The sequence below is a fragment of the Salvelinus namaycush genome, chromosome 16 (genome assembly GCF_016432855.1).
Source record: "Salvelinus namaycush isolate Seneca chromosome 16, SaNama_1.0, whole genome shotgun sequence".
In the NCBI taxonomy this organism is placed as follows: Eukaryota; Metazoa; Chordata; class Actinopteri; order Salmoniformes; family Salmonidae; genus Salvelinus; species Salvelinus namaycush.
In genome coordinates this window covers 9,037,340-9,051,452 of record NC_052322.1, presented here as the reverse complement: position 1 = coordinate 9,051,452, position 14,113 = coordinate 9,037,340, and the positions used below count along the sequence as shown (strand labels likewise).

Below are 14,113 nucleotides of genomic sequence, written 5' to 3'. Positions count from 1 at the left end.
ATGCTCTGAGGATGCGGCTAGGGATGCCGTCTGGGCTGGCAGCCTTGCGAGGGTTAACACATTTAAATGTTTTACTCGCGTTGGCCATGGAGAAGGAGAGCCCACAGGCTTTGGTAGCGGGCCGTATCAGCAGCACTGTATTGTCCTCAAAGCGAGCAAAAAAAGTTGTTTAATTTGTCTGGGAGCAAGACGTCGATGTCCTCGACGGGGCTGGTTTTCTTTTTGTAATCTGTGATTGACTGTAGACCCTGCCACACACGTCTCGTGTTTGAGCCATTGAATTGCGACTCTACTTATACTGACGCTGAATTGCGTTGAATTGCGTCTCTATACTGACGCTTTGCTTGTTTGATTTGCTTGCGGAGGGAATAGCTGCAACGTTTGTATTCGGTCGTGTTTCCAGTCGCCTTGCCATGATTAAAAGCAGGAGGAAACAACATCTCCACCCCGTTGATCCTCAACACTGGGGCCCCACAAGGGTGCATTCTCAGCCCTCTCCAGTAATCCCTGTTCACCCATGACTGCGTGGCCATGCACGCTTCCAACTCAATCATCAAGTTTGCAGACGACACTACAGTGGTAGGCCCTCACCGGAGGAGGTGAGGGCCCTCGGAGTGTGGTGTCAGGAAAATAACCTCTCACTCCACTTCAACAAAACAAAGGAGATGATCGTGGACTTCAGGAAACAGCAGAGGGAGCACCCCCTCATCCACATTAATGGGACAGTAGTGGAGAAGGTGGAAAGTTTTAAGTTCCTCAGCGTACACGTCACGGACGAACTGAAATGGTCCACCCACACAGACAGCGTGGTGAAGAAGGCCCAACAGAAATTTGGCTTGTCATCTAAAACACTCACAAACTTTTACAGATGCACAATTGAGAGCGTCCTGTCGGGCTGTATCACCGCCTGGTATAGCAACTGCGCTGCCTGCAACCGCAGGGCTCTCCAGAGGGTTGTGCGGTCTGCCCAACGCATCACCGTGGGCACACAGCCTGCCCTCCAGGACACCTACAGCACCCGATGTCACAGGAAGGCCAAAAAGATCATGAAGGACATCAACCACCCGATTCACGGCCTGTTCACCCCGTTATCATCCAGAAGGCGAGGTCAGTACAGGTGCATCAAAGCTGGGACCGAGAGACTGTTAAATAGCCATCACTAGCCAGCTACCACCCGATTACCTAACCCTGCTCATTAGAGTCTGCTGCCCTATATACATAGACATGGAATCACTGGTCACTTTAATAGTGTTTATATACTGCTTTACTCATTTCATATGTATATACTGTATTCCTTTCTACTGTATTTTAGTCAATGCCACTCCGACATTGCTCGTCCTAATATTTATATATTTCTTATTTTCATAATTTTACTTTTAGATTTGTGTATTGTTGTGGTTTGTTAGATATTACTGCACCGTTGGAGCTAGGAACACAAGCATTTCGCTACACCCGCAATAACATCTGCTAAATATGTTTATGTGACCGAGAACATTTGATTTGAAGCACCCCTACCCCCATCCTACAATAACTATTCCCTTATTCTGACAGGAGTTTATTTTCCTTATTGCCATTTCAAGCCAGATAGAAGTTCACCATGCCGTTGTTGGTTCTCAAGAGCTGCACAGATTTTGTTTTTCACCCATCCCTAACAGTCTATGGCGGTCACAGATGATTACAAAAGGGGTGGATGAGTTTAAAAAAGGGGTGGTTGGATATCCAAGGATGACAAAGCCATCCTTCTAGTCCTAGATGAAAGCATTTGTAATAGTGTGAGCGCTGAAAAGAGAATTGTATCTCTCAGAGCTTGAGAATAGTCTCTCTCAGAGTTTTAATTCAAGCAAAAGTATGCCTGGCTTGCTAAAAGGGACCTTGACCGACTGGGAAAGGAGGACTATTTTCAGAGACAGTGTGTCAAATGTTATGGGCCAAATGTCACATAAACACAAGCTTGATCTACTTTGATTTCAAGAGCCAATGATTCACCTGAGAAGTAAGTACTAAACTTAGAGTATGTGAGTGATACATTTTGTTATTATTTTATATTTTTGTCTACATTTTTATGACTTTTTTAGATAAATATATATTTAGAATACGTAAATTCCGCCAAAAATGACCATGTTGTAGCTGTTGAATAACACAATACAAAAATTATGATATTTGCAGAAAATATATGTTAACAATACCATTGCACAGGTTTTTTTTATTTAACTAGGCAAGTCAGTTAAGAACAAATTCTTATTTCCAATGACAGCCTAGGAACAGTGGGTTAACTGCCTTGTTCAGGGGCAGAACAACATATTTTTACCTTGTCAACTCAGGGATTTCGATCCAGCAACCTTTCAGTTATTGGCCCAACGCCCTAACCACTAGGCTACCTGCCGCCCCAGGTTATTAACATTACATTATGGCAAATTAACTTGGTACTTTGCATGACATAACTGTAGTGCCACCTAGCAGGACATTTTCAGTAGCAAGGCATAAATAAGACCGATCTGTACATCAAAGCCATATCAATTAAAATGTAATGAAAAGTACTTATTGAATGAGTTATGGTTTGTGTCGATGTGGACCAGATGTTTGGGGCCGGGTACAGCACACCCGAATTGGGTCATCCTCGACAAAAACCCCCATGGCATCAACGCGACGCATCGACCTCGACCTCACCCTCCACCACTGCACTCGATGTCCCTGGGCCTGCAGTGTACCTTTAACCAGCCTGTATCCTGCATGGGGCATCCTTGATTTTATTTCAGAGACCATTCTGTCTAGCTCATCATTGGTGGAGGGACTGTGGAAACCCTTAACTGACACTCCCAACAAATTTGTTATGCACGGCACTGGGAGAGCTATTTCTAGAAGATTTACTAGGGTAGCCTAAGTCGACCAACTCCAGGGCCCCTTTGAACAACCACCGCTGAGGACGGCACCTGACTTTCTTTCTACAGAACTATGATGTTTTGCAGCTCAGTCAGAGCATCTGTAATGTCCTGGGGCATCGATAGATGCTGAGAAAACACATTGACTAATGCCAACTCCTGGCTGCAGGTGAACTGAAAATAGTCCAATATCCAGGGGTGTTCTTTCAAGGAAATGGGTTAGGCATGTCTCGAATCTTTCTATTGTGTGGTGACGTAACAACTCCTGTAGGGAACATAGACAATAAGATTTGGTTAATTAGTAAACACAACCCTTATGTGCAGGAAGAGCACTGTTTGAGAGGAATTAATCCACATGTGCCAGGAGCAACAACATTGAGGTACCAAAGACTGTCAGTAGAGGGCATCAATTAAGAAGAAAATGAATGGGGTCCAATGGAATAAAGCAACATTCTGATTAAATAAAACATATTCAGTGTCATCAAATATCTACCTTTTTAATCTAAAAATGTAGGCTTGGTTGCATAGAAAATATGACTTATTCTGTACATGGACATCTCCATTGACCCTAACTATATTAATTATATCCTTGATGTGTGCCTTCTGCTGTCACTGCAAGTTTCAGCAGAGATATGGAATTATCCTGCTAATACTGTATTCTTCGAATCTCTATTCACAAATCCATCACCGTGGGGGAAAACACTGGGGGCAGTCAAAAGAAAGTAGTTTTACATGCTGCATTATGCACATTTCCACTCTGTGCAAACTGAACGGACAAAATGTTATAATCTAATCTACGTTCAGATTATTACTGGAATGTAAGGCTTTTATGAATGTCCTTTCTTTATTAGAATGTTTGTGTCAATAACACCAATCAACTGCATTATAGCTAAAATTCAACCAGTAAAAATACATACCATAGTTAAGGCTAGGGTTAGGGTATGGACGTCCCAAGGATCCCGAATAGCACTGAGCCAGCAACATATAGGCATAGAAGCACATTCCGGAGGGGTGTGCGGCGGGAGAGGGGAGAAAACGCTTTGCCGGGGACCGCAGCAAGGCAAATTGGTGCTGTTACGTCGTCGCGGAAAAGGCTAAACGTAATCTAGCGACAAATCAAGGAGCCAATAGTAGATCTCACTGAAAGATATTTGGCAATACTGTTGAAAAATTCATTCTGGGGACGGGACGGACATAAATGAGCAGTTCCACGTTGTAGCTACTCACATCGTGGAGGCGAACCTGGGGGAATAGCTACATAGAATTTGCGAAAGAGTTGAGAGAAACAGGTAGGCTAACGGTAGCTATGCATTTTCTGTATTTTTTTGTTTGCATTTTTGCCCAGGATAGCTATCCAACCTTCTCTTTGTAGCTGATTTGTTTATTCTGTTCAGTGGCAAGCTAGCAAGATAGTTATTATTGAGGTAAATTAGAGACATAACGTTAAGTGTACAAGCATGTAAAGTATGATTTGCACATGTAAAATATGAGTTGCACCTATATAATCAGTTTTGTAGTGGCAAAAAATATTAGCAAACATTTAACTTATTTTGAGAATAAATGCAACAACACTTTCAAGCAATGGTCACTCCTTTTTTTAATGCAGTAACGTTAAGCAATTTTCAGATCTGCTGAGCACAAACTTGAACCTTGTGAAAATTCTGTGAAACTTCCTGCGCGCGTTTACTGTGAGCGCAGAGGCTGTACCCGCTTTAACTTAGTTTTAACAGTGGCCAAGTAGGCTACTGTGGCTATTTGATCATAATGTAGGCCTACCAGAGTGGCCTACCATCAAAAACAATGATGAAAATGCATCCCATAGCATTTTAACATGTAAATGGCTGTTCAATCATTCAGCCTACAGTAGTCGTCAATGTGTGGCGTTCGATGTAGGTCTACATTCCATAAGACATTTGAGAAAAAAAAACATGCAGGGTTTAACATTAACCTGTTTATAAACTTGTCCTTCAGACAAGAAGGTGACTGAAAAGGATGTTTGATTCAAGAAGCCACTTTACAAAATAAAATACATTATTATTCCAATACAATTACAGAGAATCAGACAAATTGTGCTACCCTCAGGCTATTAGCTACTTAGCTTATTCAAGCCTGTCTCAAAATACAACACTGCCGCTTTAAGACAAAAGCTCTTTACTTGACTGGCTATTCAAAAATGTCTAGAAATGTACACGTGTTGTGGTCTTGTAGGAAGCAATCACTCCTCTTTTGCTGACTACAAATATACTATAACTGGGCTAATAACTCACTAGCAAAGGATATGAACAAAATGTGCACACGTGGCTACATGCTGCTCTTGTTTTGATCTCAAAACAAGCACATCTACTAAGAACCACAGTTGTAAGTTCAAAGTAAAGGGCACAGATCCATATATGGCAATGGTCTATTTGCATATAGGTCTACTGCAGATTGGTAATGCTGACCGGTCTGTGTAGAGTATGTGCTGAATCAAAACTACATTTGCCGATGTCAAATCTGTTTTGGCACTAATTTAGCAACTAACCTGTGGCGAAAGATTTGTAGTGGTAAAAAAAATAAAAATAAGCAAGCAGCAGATTTGATGTAAGTTCTCTATGTCAATTAATGGAAAAGTTGTAGGCAGATTGTTGTATTTTCTGGAACAAAAGGTTCTAAGTCTATACCAGAGTGGATTCAGAAAAGGAAGGACTACCCTTAATGCATTGGTTACAGTTAGTACTGAGTTGACCAAAGCTTTGGCAAGGAAGGAAGTGATATCAATAGTATATTTTGACATTGAAAAAGCATATTATACAATGTTATGGGAAGGCCTACTGATGAAATGGAAAGGGTATTAGTGGGTGAATGCACAACTGGATTATGGATTTCTTATTTGACTGAACCTGCCATGTCAGGATGGGATCAGAGTTATCAAGAGAATACGAGGTGGAAAATGGAAATCCACAAGGTAGTGCTATTAGTCCTATCTTATTCACATGGATGATTGATGATACTGTATCTTTGGGGATATCGGACAGGGTATAGGGGCGGCCTTATATGCAGATGGTGGTGCCATTTGGAAAAGAGGGAGAAATATTCCTTATGTAATAGAGAAAATGCAAGGTGCTGTTGTAGCAGTAAAATAATGGTCCTTATCATGGTGTTTCAAGTTATCTGTGTATCTATATCTTTCCACATGTTGTTTGCTAACAAAAAGATGAAGGAAGATGTCAGTGTTCGATAATATGGAGAACGAATGGAAAGGGTAACAGAATTGAAGTATTTGGGGCTATGGTTTGATGAAAAGCTTACATGGAGACGTTATATTACCTGTATTGAGACTAAAGGTAAGAAGGTATTACATCTTATGAGGACAATAGTTGGGTTGATTGGGGGGCAGATAGGCAATCTTTACTGAATATTTATTGTACTTTGATGAGATCGTCCGTAGATTATGGGCGCTTTGAATATGGTTCTGCTGCTTTTACATCGCTGTTGTGCCTCGATAGGATGCAAGCAAGGGCACTCAGGATGTGCGCTGGTACATTTTAGAACTACACCGTTTGAGGCTTTACAAGTAGATACTGGGGAAATGCCTCTATCCCTTAGATGAGTTAAGCTAGCCCTGGCATACTGGGCAAGACTGAAGTGTAGTACGGTAGATCATGCTGCACTGACAGTATTGGAAGACTGCTGGGAATAATGAATGATATCAAGAGGTGTTTTGGCCCAGAGATTGGGAAAAGAGTTGATGAATATGGACTCAGGGACCTTGTTATAGGGCCATCTGTAGCAATAGGAAATGTGCCACTGTGGTTTTATACAAGACCACATGTTGATCTACTGTAAGCCTGATCGAAGAAAAGAAACAGTGGTGTGAAGAAGATAGTGTAGGAGCAGTAGTGGATCAATATGTTAGTATTCAGATTGATTCTTGCCTTGATGGTTCAAAGGATCCCATGAACGGTAAGACTGCAGGTGTGTTTATTCCTGAGTTGGATGTTAATCTATGCTGGAGACTATCAAATTATCTATCTGTATATTCAACAGAAATGGTTGCAATAATTGTTGGATTGCAATAGGAGGGGCAACCAGGAAGAGTAGTAATATGTTGGGACTCTGCGTCAGTTCCTTTAGTTTAAGATCTGGAAAGTCAGAACGTGAGGATTTATGGTTAAAAAATAATGATGCTGTTGGGCTTACAAATAAATGGTATTACAATTAAGTTCTGTTGGATTCTGGCGAATACAGTTTATGGAAATTATATAGTAGATATAATAGCAAAAAAAAAACAGGGAAAATAATATTGTGGATATACAGGTGCAGTTGGGTAGAGGGGAAATTAAAACATTGATTCGGAAAAATGTATTAGATTGCTGGCAGAGATAATGGGATAAAAGTAGTAAGGGCTGACTTTTCTATAGTACAAGGACATCTATACGGGAGATGGTGTCATATAATGGGAACAGAAGGGAGGAAGTTATGTTGTGCAGGATGAGATTAGGGCATATGGGATTGAATTCCTCTAAAATTGGTAGGGAAACATGGTACTGGAATGTGTAATGGCTGAATGGTAGAGGAAACGGTTGATCATGTATTATTATTTTGTGAAATGTATGATGTAGAAAGGGAGAGGTTGTTTGATAGGGTCAGAGGTTGGATGGAATGGGAATTATGTGGTATTTTGGATGGGGATGATGGTAGTAGTGAGGTTTGTAGGGAATTATTTTATTCAGGGTTAGTTAGGTTGTGACCGGCCTCACACTCCAGTACAGTAGGTGGCGCTGTATGCACCTGTCAGTTGGTTGCGATCTGCCAATAAAAATGTAACGCAGCAGCAGAGAAAAATAAGAGAGCTCTGGTGGGCGGGCATATTCTCCTGACCAATAAGGTGAGGTGTTGTCATTCTGGAATGTGCTTTCAAACAGGGTGCCAGGGTTCTGGTCTGGAAGCACGTTTTCCACTGTGCTAATATGGATAAAATGTGTTAAAATTACTAAATGATATTAACAGAATTTGAAAGCTACAGAAAGGCATTGCCTCTTCTCAATCGAAATAACATGGCTGGTTAGCTAGCTAGCATTACAGCGTTCTGGCTAGCCTGTATCCAGTGGTTCTTACATTGTGTAACAGAGCAATAGGTCTAGCTATGTACTTTTCAAATGCTTGAGACTAACATTAGTTTAGGAAATAATTGTTTGCTCTGTGTATATTTGGTTTGTAGACAGTTGGTTGGCTTTGCTAGTTAGCAAGCTGAGATCTATGCTCAAGTTGGCTAACATTAGCTAGCTTGCTAATGATGTTTTGAAGAGAAAAGGCTAGCTCCCTGTAGAATCAAGACGAGGGGATGGGAAAGAAGATTAGGAGATTAGACGATTTGGCTGTTGCCCAGACGAGATGAGAGCAAACTGCTACAGCTATATAAAAAAAATGATTAGATACCTAGATGTCAATGTCAAACCAAAAAATGTCTATCATTGTAATTGGCTTGCTATTTGAGCTGCATTTCCTGTAAATGTGATCTAATATTATAGCTAGAACAACATCAACTAGCTAGCTATCTCACCCAAAGCAGGCTTTTCTCTTCCTCGCTGGTCTGCAGATGCATGACTACATGGTCATGTTGGGGCTGTAACATTTAATGGACATTGCACTACAACAACAACTAGCTAGCTATGTCAGATAGACATTTTCAGGAAAAGCAGCTCATATAGCAAGCCAATAAAATGTATATCATTGCATTTGTGCTTGGTGGTTTGAGTCTTTGAATATTTTTAGGGCCTTTGTCTGACACCGCCTGGTATAGAGGTCCTGGATGGCAAGGAGTATGGCCCCAGTGATGTACTGGGCAGTACGCACTACCCTCTGTAGTGCCTTGCAGTCGAATGCTGAGCAGTTGCCAAACCAAGCGGTGATGCAGCCAGTCAAGATGCTCTCAATGGTGCAGCTGTAGAACTTTTTGAGGATAAGAGGGCCCATGCCAAATATTTTCAGCCTCCTGGGGGGGTAGGGGCATTGTCAGCTGTGTTGGTGTTTAGATCATAATAGTTCCTTAGTGATGTGGACACCAAGGAACATGAAGCTCTTGACCTTCTCTACTACAGCCCTGTCGAAGTGAATTTTGGCATGTTCGACCCTCCATTTCCTGTAGTCCATGATAAACACCTTTTGTCTTGCCCATGCTGAGGGAGATGTTGTTGTCCTGGTGCCAGACTACCAAGTCTCTGACCACCTCCCTAATAGGCTGTCATCATCGTCGGTGATCAGGCCTGCCACCGTTTTGTCGCCAAACTTAATGATGGCGTTGGAGTTGTGCGTGGCCACACAGTCATGGTAGGGAGTACAGGAGGGGACTGAGCACGCACTCCTGAGTGGCTCTTGTGTTGAGGGTCAGCGTGGCAGATGTGTTGTTGCCTACCCTCACCACCTGGGGGTGGCCATCAGGATGTCAAGGATCCAGTTGCAGAGGGAGGTGTCCTAAGCTTAGTGAGGAGCTTGGAGGGCACTATGGTGTTGAACGCTGAGCTATAGTCAATGAACAGTACTCTCACGTAGGTGTTCCTTTTGTCCAGGTGGGAAAGTGTGTCTGGGATGATGGTGTGAGCCATGACCAGCCTTTCAAATCATTTCATGGGTACAGATGTGAGTGCTATGGGGCGGTAGTCATTTAGACAGTTTACCGTGGCTTTCTTAGGCACAAGGACTATGGTGGTTTGCTTGAAACATGTGGGTATTCCAGAATGGGTCAGAAAGAGGTTGAAAATGTCAGTGAAAATACTTGCCATCTGGTCAGCACATGCACTGCGAATGCGTCCTGGTAATCCATCTGGCCCTGCAGCCTTGTGAATGTTGAACCTGTTTGAAAGGTCTTACTCACATCGGCTACGGAGTGCGCGATCATACAGTCGCCCGGAACAGCTGGTACTCTCACGCATGGTTCAGTGTTGCTTGCCTCGAAGTGAGCAAAGAAGGCATTGAACTCATCTGGTAGACTCGTCACTGGGCAGCTCTTGGCTGGGTTTCCCTTTTGTAATCTGTGAAAGTTTCCAAGCCTTGCCACCTCCGACGAGCGTGAGAGCCAATGTAGTAAGTTTCGATCATAGTCCTGTATTTACGCTTTGCCTGTTTGATGGTTCGTTGTAGGGCGTAGTGGGATTTCTTATAGTGGGCGTAGGGCGTAGTGGGATTTCTTTGCTGCAGGAGGGACTGGTGCACTTAACAAAATAGATGGCGTCATGAGGAGTGAAAATGATGTGGATATATTGAAGCAACATCTCAAGACATCAGTTAGGAAGTTAAAGCTTGGGTGCAAATGGACAATGACCCCAAGCATACTTCCAAAGTTGTGGCAAAATGGCTTAAGGACAACAAAGTCAAGGTATTGGCGTGGCCATCACAAAGCCCTGACCTCAATCCTATAGAATAATTGTGGGCAGAACTGAAAAAAAGCGTGTGCGAGCAAGGAGGCCTACAAACCTGACTCAGTTACACCAGCACTGTCAGGAGGAATGGGCCAAAATTCACCGAACTTATTGTGGGTACCTTGTGGGAGGCTACCCAAAACATTTGACCAAAGTTAAACAATTTAAAGGCAATGCTACCAAATACTAATTGAGTGTATGTAAACTTCTGACCCACTGGGATTGTGATGAAATAAATAAAAGGTGAAATAAATCATTCTCTATACTATTATTCTGACATTTCACATTCTTAAAATAAAGTGGTGATCTTAACTGACCTAAAACAGGGAATTTTTACTAGGATTAAATGTCAGGAAGTGTGAAAAACTGAGTTTAAATGTATTTGGCTAAGGTGTATGTAAACTTCCGACTTCAACTGTATATTATCCATATGCTTGTTCAGCCATGACTCAGAGAAACATATACGTATATTACAGTTCTTAATGTCCTGTTGATAGGATGGTCTCATTCGGAGCTTGTCCAGTTTAGTCTCCAGCGATTTCACTTTCACCAATAGAACAGAGGGTAGAAGCGATTTTATTATTTCGCCGTCATAGTCGCACCGGGGTGCCCACATGCCAGCCTCTATAGCACCTTCTACGAGTGTCTGTGATTCGGGCCTGGTCCGGGATAATCAATATGTCTTTCGCCTCCGACTCATTGAAGTAGAAGTCCTCGTCCAAATGGGGTTAGTGATAGCTGTTCTGATGTCCAGAAACTATTTTTGGTCATAGGAAACAATGGTGGAAACTTTATGTACAAAGAAAATTAAGATCAGCATTTATTCTCAAAATAAGTTACATGTTTGCAAATATTTTTTGCCACTACAAAACTGATTATACAGGTACAACTCATATTTTACATGTGCAAATCATATATTCTTGTACACTTGTCTCTAATTTACCTACATACATTCTGTTCAACAACAGCTAGCTAGCAAGCAGTGTTGCATGCTGGCTAGCATGTCTTTCACGTTTTCACCAGGAATGCCCATTTGTGTGTGTGAGAGAGAGAGAGAACTTCAGTTTAAGCACACAGGACAGTTTGGGAGTCAAACATTGTTTTTATTCTGCAGCAGCATGGTGAATAATGTGCAGCGAGTCGACGACACCTGGCGAACATGCACCAAAAGCGACTCGAGTGGCACGAGCAGCGGCGGCGAGAGTTCCAAGGAGAGCTCTCGCGCCTCGACACCTGTGCTGGCTGCCTACCGCACGGAAAGGCTACGGGACAAGATGCGCCGGCGGACAGAGTCAGGCGACCACTGGTTTTCCCTAGAGTTCTTCCCCCCTCGTACTGCCAGTGGGGCTGTCAATCTCGTCTCTAGGTCTGTAGCTAAAACTCATTTGCCGTTGGCTTGTTCTAGCTAGTAACTCAAAACGAGGTCAGAGTTTGACATTAGCAGCTAGCTGCACTAGGAACGGACAGGGTTCCTGTGTAGATTAAGACACAGCGGAGCCCGTGCGAGATATGGCTTGGAAAATGTACCTCGATCCAGGGATGAGAAATGCATTGTACTGCGAATTGTCCCATTATCCCAACTGTTACACCGAGAAGATTGTATAACTGATAGTTTTTAGCAGTTGTTCAATATTCTCTGTAATGGGACAATTTCGGAGTACACCGTATTTCTCATTCCTGGATTGAGGTACGTTTTCCGAGCCATATCTTGCGCCGGCTCCACGTTGTCTTAATCTACACAGGAAGCCTGTCCGTTCCTAGTGCAGCTGTAAGCAAGTGGTCTGGATCTGCTCGCTATACTGCTAACTAACTACTTACTTTTAGCAACACTAGTATTTACACACTAGCATTGCTAGGAATTAGCTTGCAAAAAAACGGAATAGTCTGCCGGAATAGTTTAGTTACTCTCCCGATTTGTCCGTAGGATTGGTCCTTATGCAGGAGGGAAATTGAGAAAAAACATCTAATAGAACATACATTAAACAGACTTTCCAAACGTGGATCTGTTGTAGACCCAATTTCTCTACACTTACATCATGAATGTGTGCCATACATGCACAAAAAAAACAAGGACTTGTGAGGGACTTTTATTTTGACATGAGGTAAGCAGAGAGGATTTGACCTAGCTGAGGAGCTGCTGCATGCATCTACAACAGATCCACGTTTGGAAATTCTGTTTAATTATATGCTAAAAATACATGTTTTTTTTCTTCTCAAATTCATGCATAAGGACCAAGCCTACGGACAATCGACATTTGAAATGGAAATGTATTGAACTTCCGGTGGACTATTCCGTTTTTTTGCCAGCCAATTCCCAGCAACGCTAGTGACGTGTAAATACTAGTTGCTAAAAGCAGCTACTAACTAACCACATCTTCTCTCTCCCATTTTTCCCATTCAGATTTGATCGCATGGGCTCTGGGGGGCCCCTGTTCATAGATGTTACCTGGCATCCGGCGGGGGACCCAGGTTCGGACAAGGAGACCTCCTCTATGATGATTGCCAGCACAGCGGTCAACTACTGTGGCCTGGAGAGCGTCCTGCACCTGACCTGCTGCAACCAGACCAAAGAAAAGATCACTGGGTACCTGAGCAAAGCCAAACACCTTGGCCTGAAGAACATCATGGCTCTAAGAGGAGGTAGGGCCACATCGAGTAGGGTGACATTGCACATAGGCACAGGTCTAAGGGCAGTTGTCATATTTTCCTCTTAGCGGTTAAGGTTAGAATTTGGGTAGGGTGAGCTGATCTTAGATCTTAGGGACAACCCTGCTCTTCTACCCAGAGCATGGTTAGTCTATTGTAGGAGTGTTTGTGTGTGCGCTTTGGTATTGTATTCCAATAGCCTGAGGGTCTGCCTGATATTTTTTTTAAATGAAGTGAATTCCTGTGCACATGTGCAAAAATGTTTGTTCATATTGCTGCTCATGGCCATGTCATATCGCTCACAATTACAGCCTCCTGCATCGCTCTCACTGCAATTGTTTTGGTTCACATTGTGGCTTGTGGTAAAATCATATCGTTGAGTCTCAGTTTAACCCTTATTTATCCAGATTTTTCTCATTGAGAAGAAGCGTTTTTCAAGAGGGACATGGACACTACACTACCCGTCAACAGTTTTAGAACACCCACTCATTCAAGGGTTTTTCTTTATTTTTACTATTTTCTACATTGTAGAATAATAGTGAAGATATCAAAACGATGAAATAACACCTATGGAATCATGTAGTAACCAAAAAAGTGTTTTGGTTTCAACTGGCAGACAGCGTGTATTGCGTTGTGTGGGTGAGCGGTTTGCTGATGTCACCGCTGTGAACAGAGTGCCCCATGGTGGCGGTCGGGTTATGGTATGGGTAGGCATAAGCTACGGACACAATTGATTTTGTCGATGGCAATTAGCATGCACAGAGATACCATGATGATGAATGATATTTATCAGATTAAATTGCGGGTGTAGCGAAATGCTGGTGTTTCTAGCTCCAACAATTTTTTTATTTAACCTTTATTTAACCAGGTAGGCAAGTTGAGAACAAGTTCTCATTTACAATTGCGATCTGGCCAAGATAAAGCAAAGCAGTTCGACACATACAACAACACAGTTACACATGGAGTAAAACAAACATACAGTCAATAATACAGTAGAAAAATAAGTCTATATACAATGTGAGCAAGTGAGGTGAGATAAGGGAGGTAAAGGCAAAAAAAAGGCCATGGTGGCGAAGTAAATACAATATAGCAAGTAAAACACTAATGGTAGATTTGCAGTGGAAGAATGTGCAAAGTAGAGATAGACATAATGGGGTGCAAAGGAGCAAAATAAGTAAATAAATACAGTAG

At 42.4% G+C, this 14,113-nt stretch overlaps 1 protein-coding gene across 2 annotated transcripts in view; it reads left to right on the top strand.

Moving 5' to 3' along the window:
* Nucleotides 1–3,900: 3,900 nt before the first annotated feature.
* The window catches only part of LOC120060956 (methylenetetrahydrofolate reductase-like), a 28,127-nt gene continuing 17,914 nt past the window's right edge, over nt 3,901–14,113 (top strand). The window contains exons 1-3 of one of the 2 annotated variants that reach the window (XM_039010408.1): nt 3,901–4,168; nt 11,394–11,642; nt 12,678–12,916. In XM_039010408.1, coding sequence (XP_038866336.1) covers nt 11,395–11,642; nt 12,678–12,916 — 487 coding nt within the window. In that variant the 5' untranslated portion in view covers nt 3,901–4,168; nt 11,394. Of the gene's footprint in view, nt 4,169–11,390; nt 11,643–12,677; nt 12,917–14,113 lie in introns of both variants that reach the window. The other variant, XM_039010407.1, reaches the window with a different exon arrangement.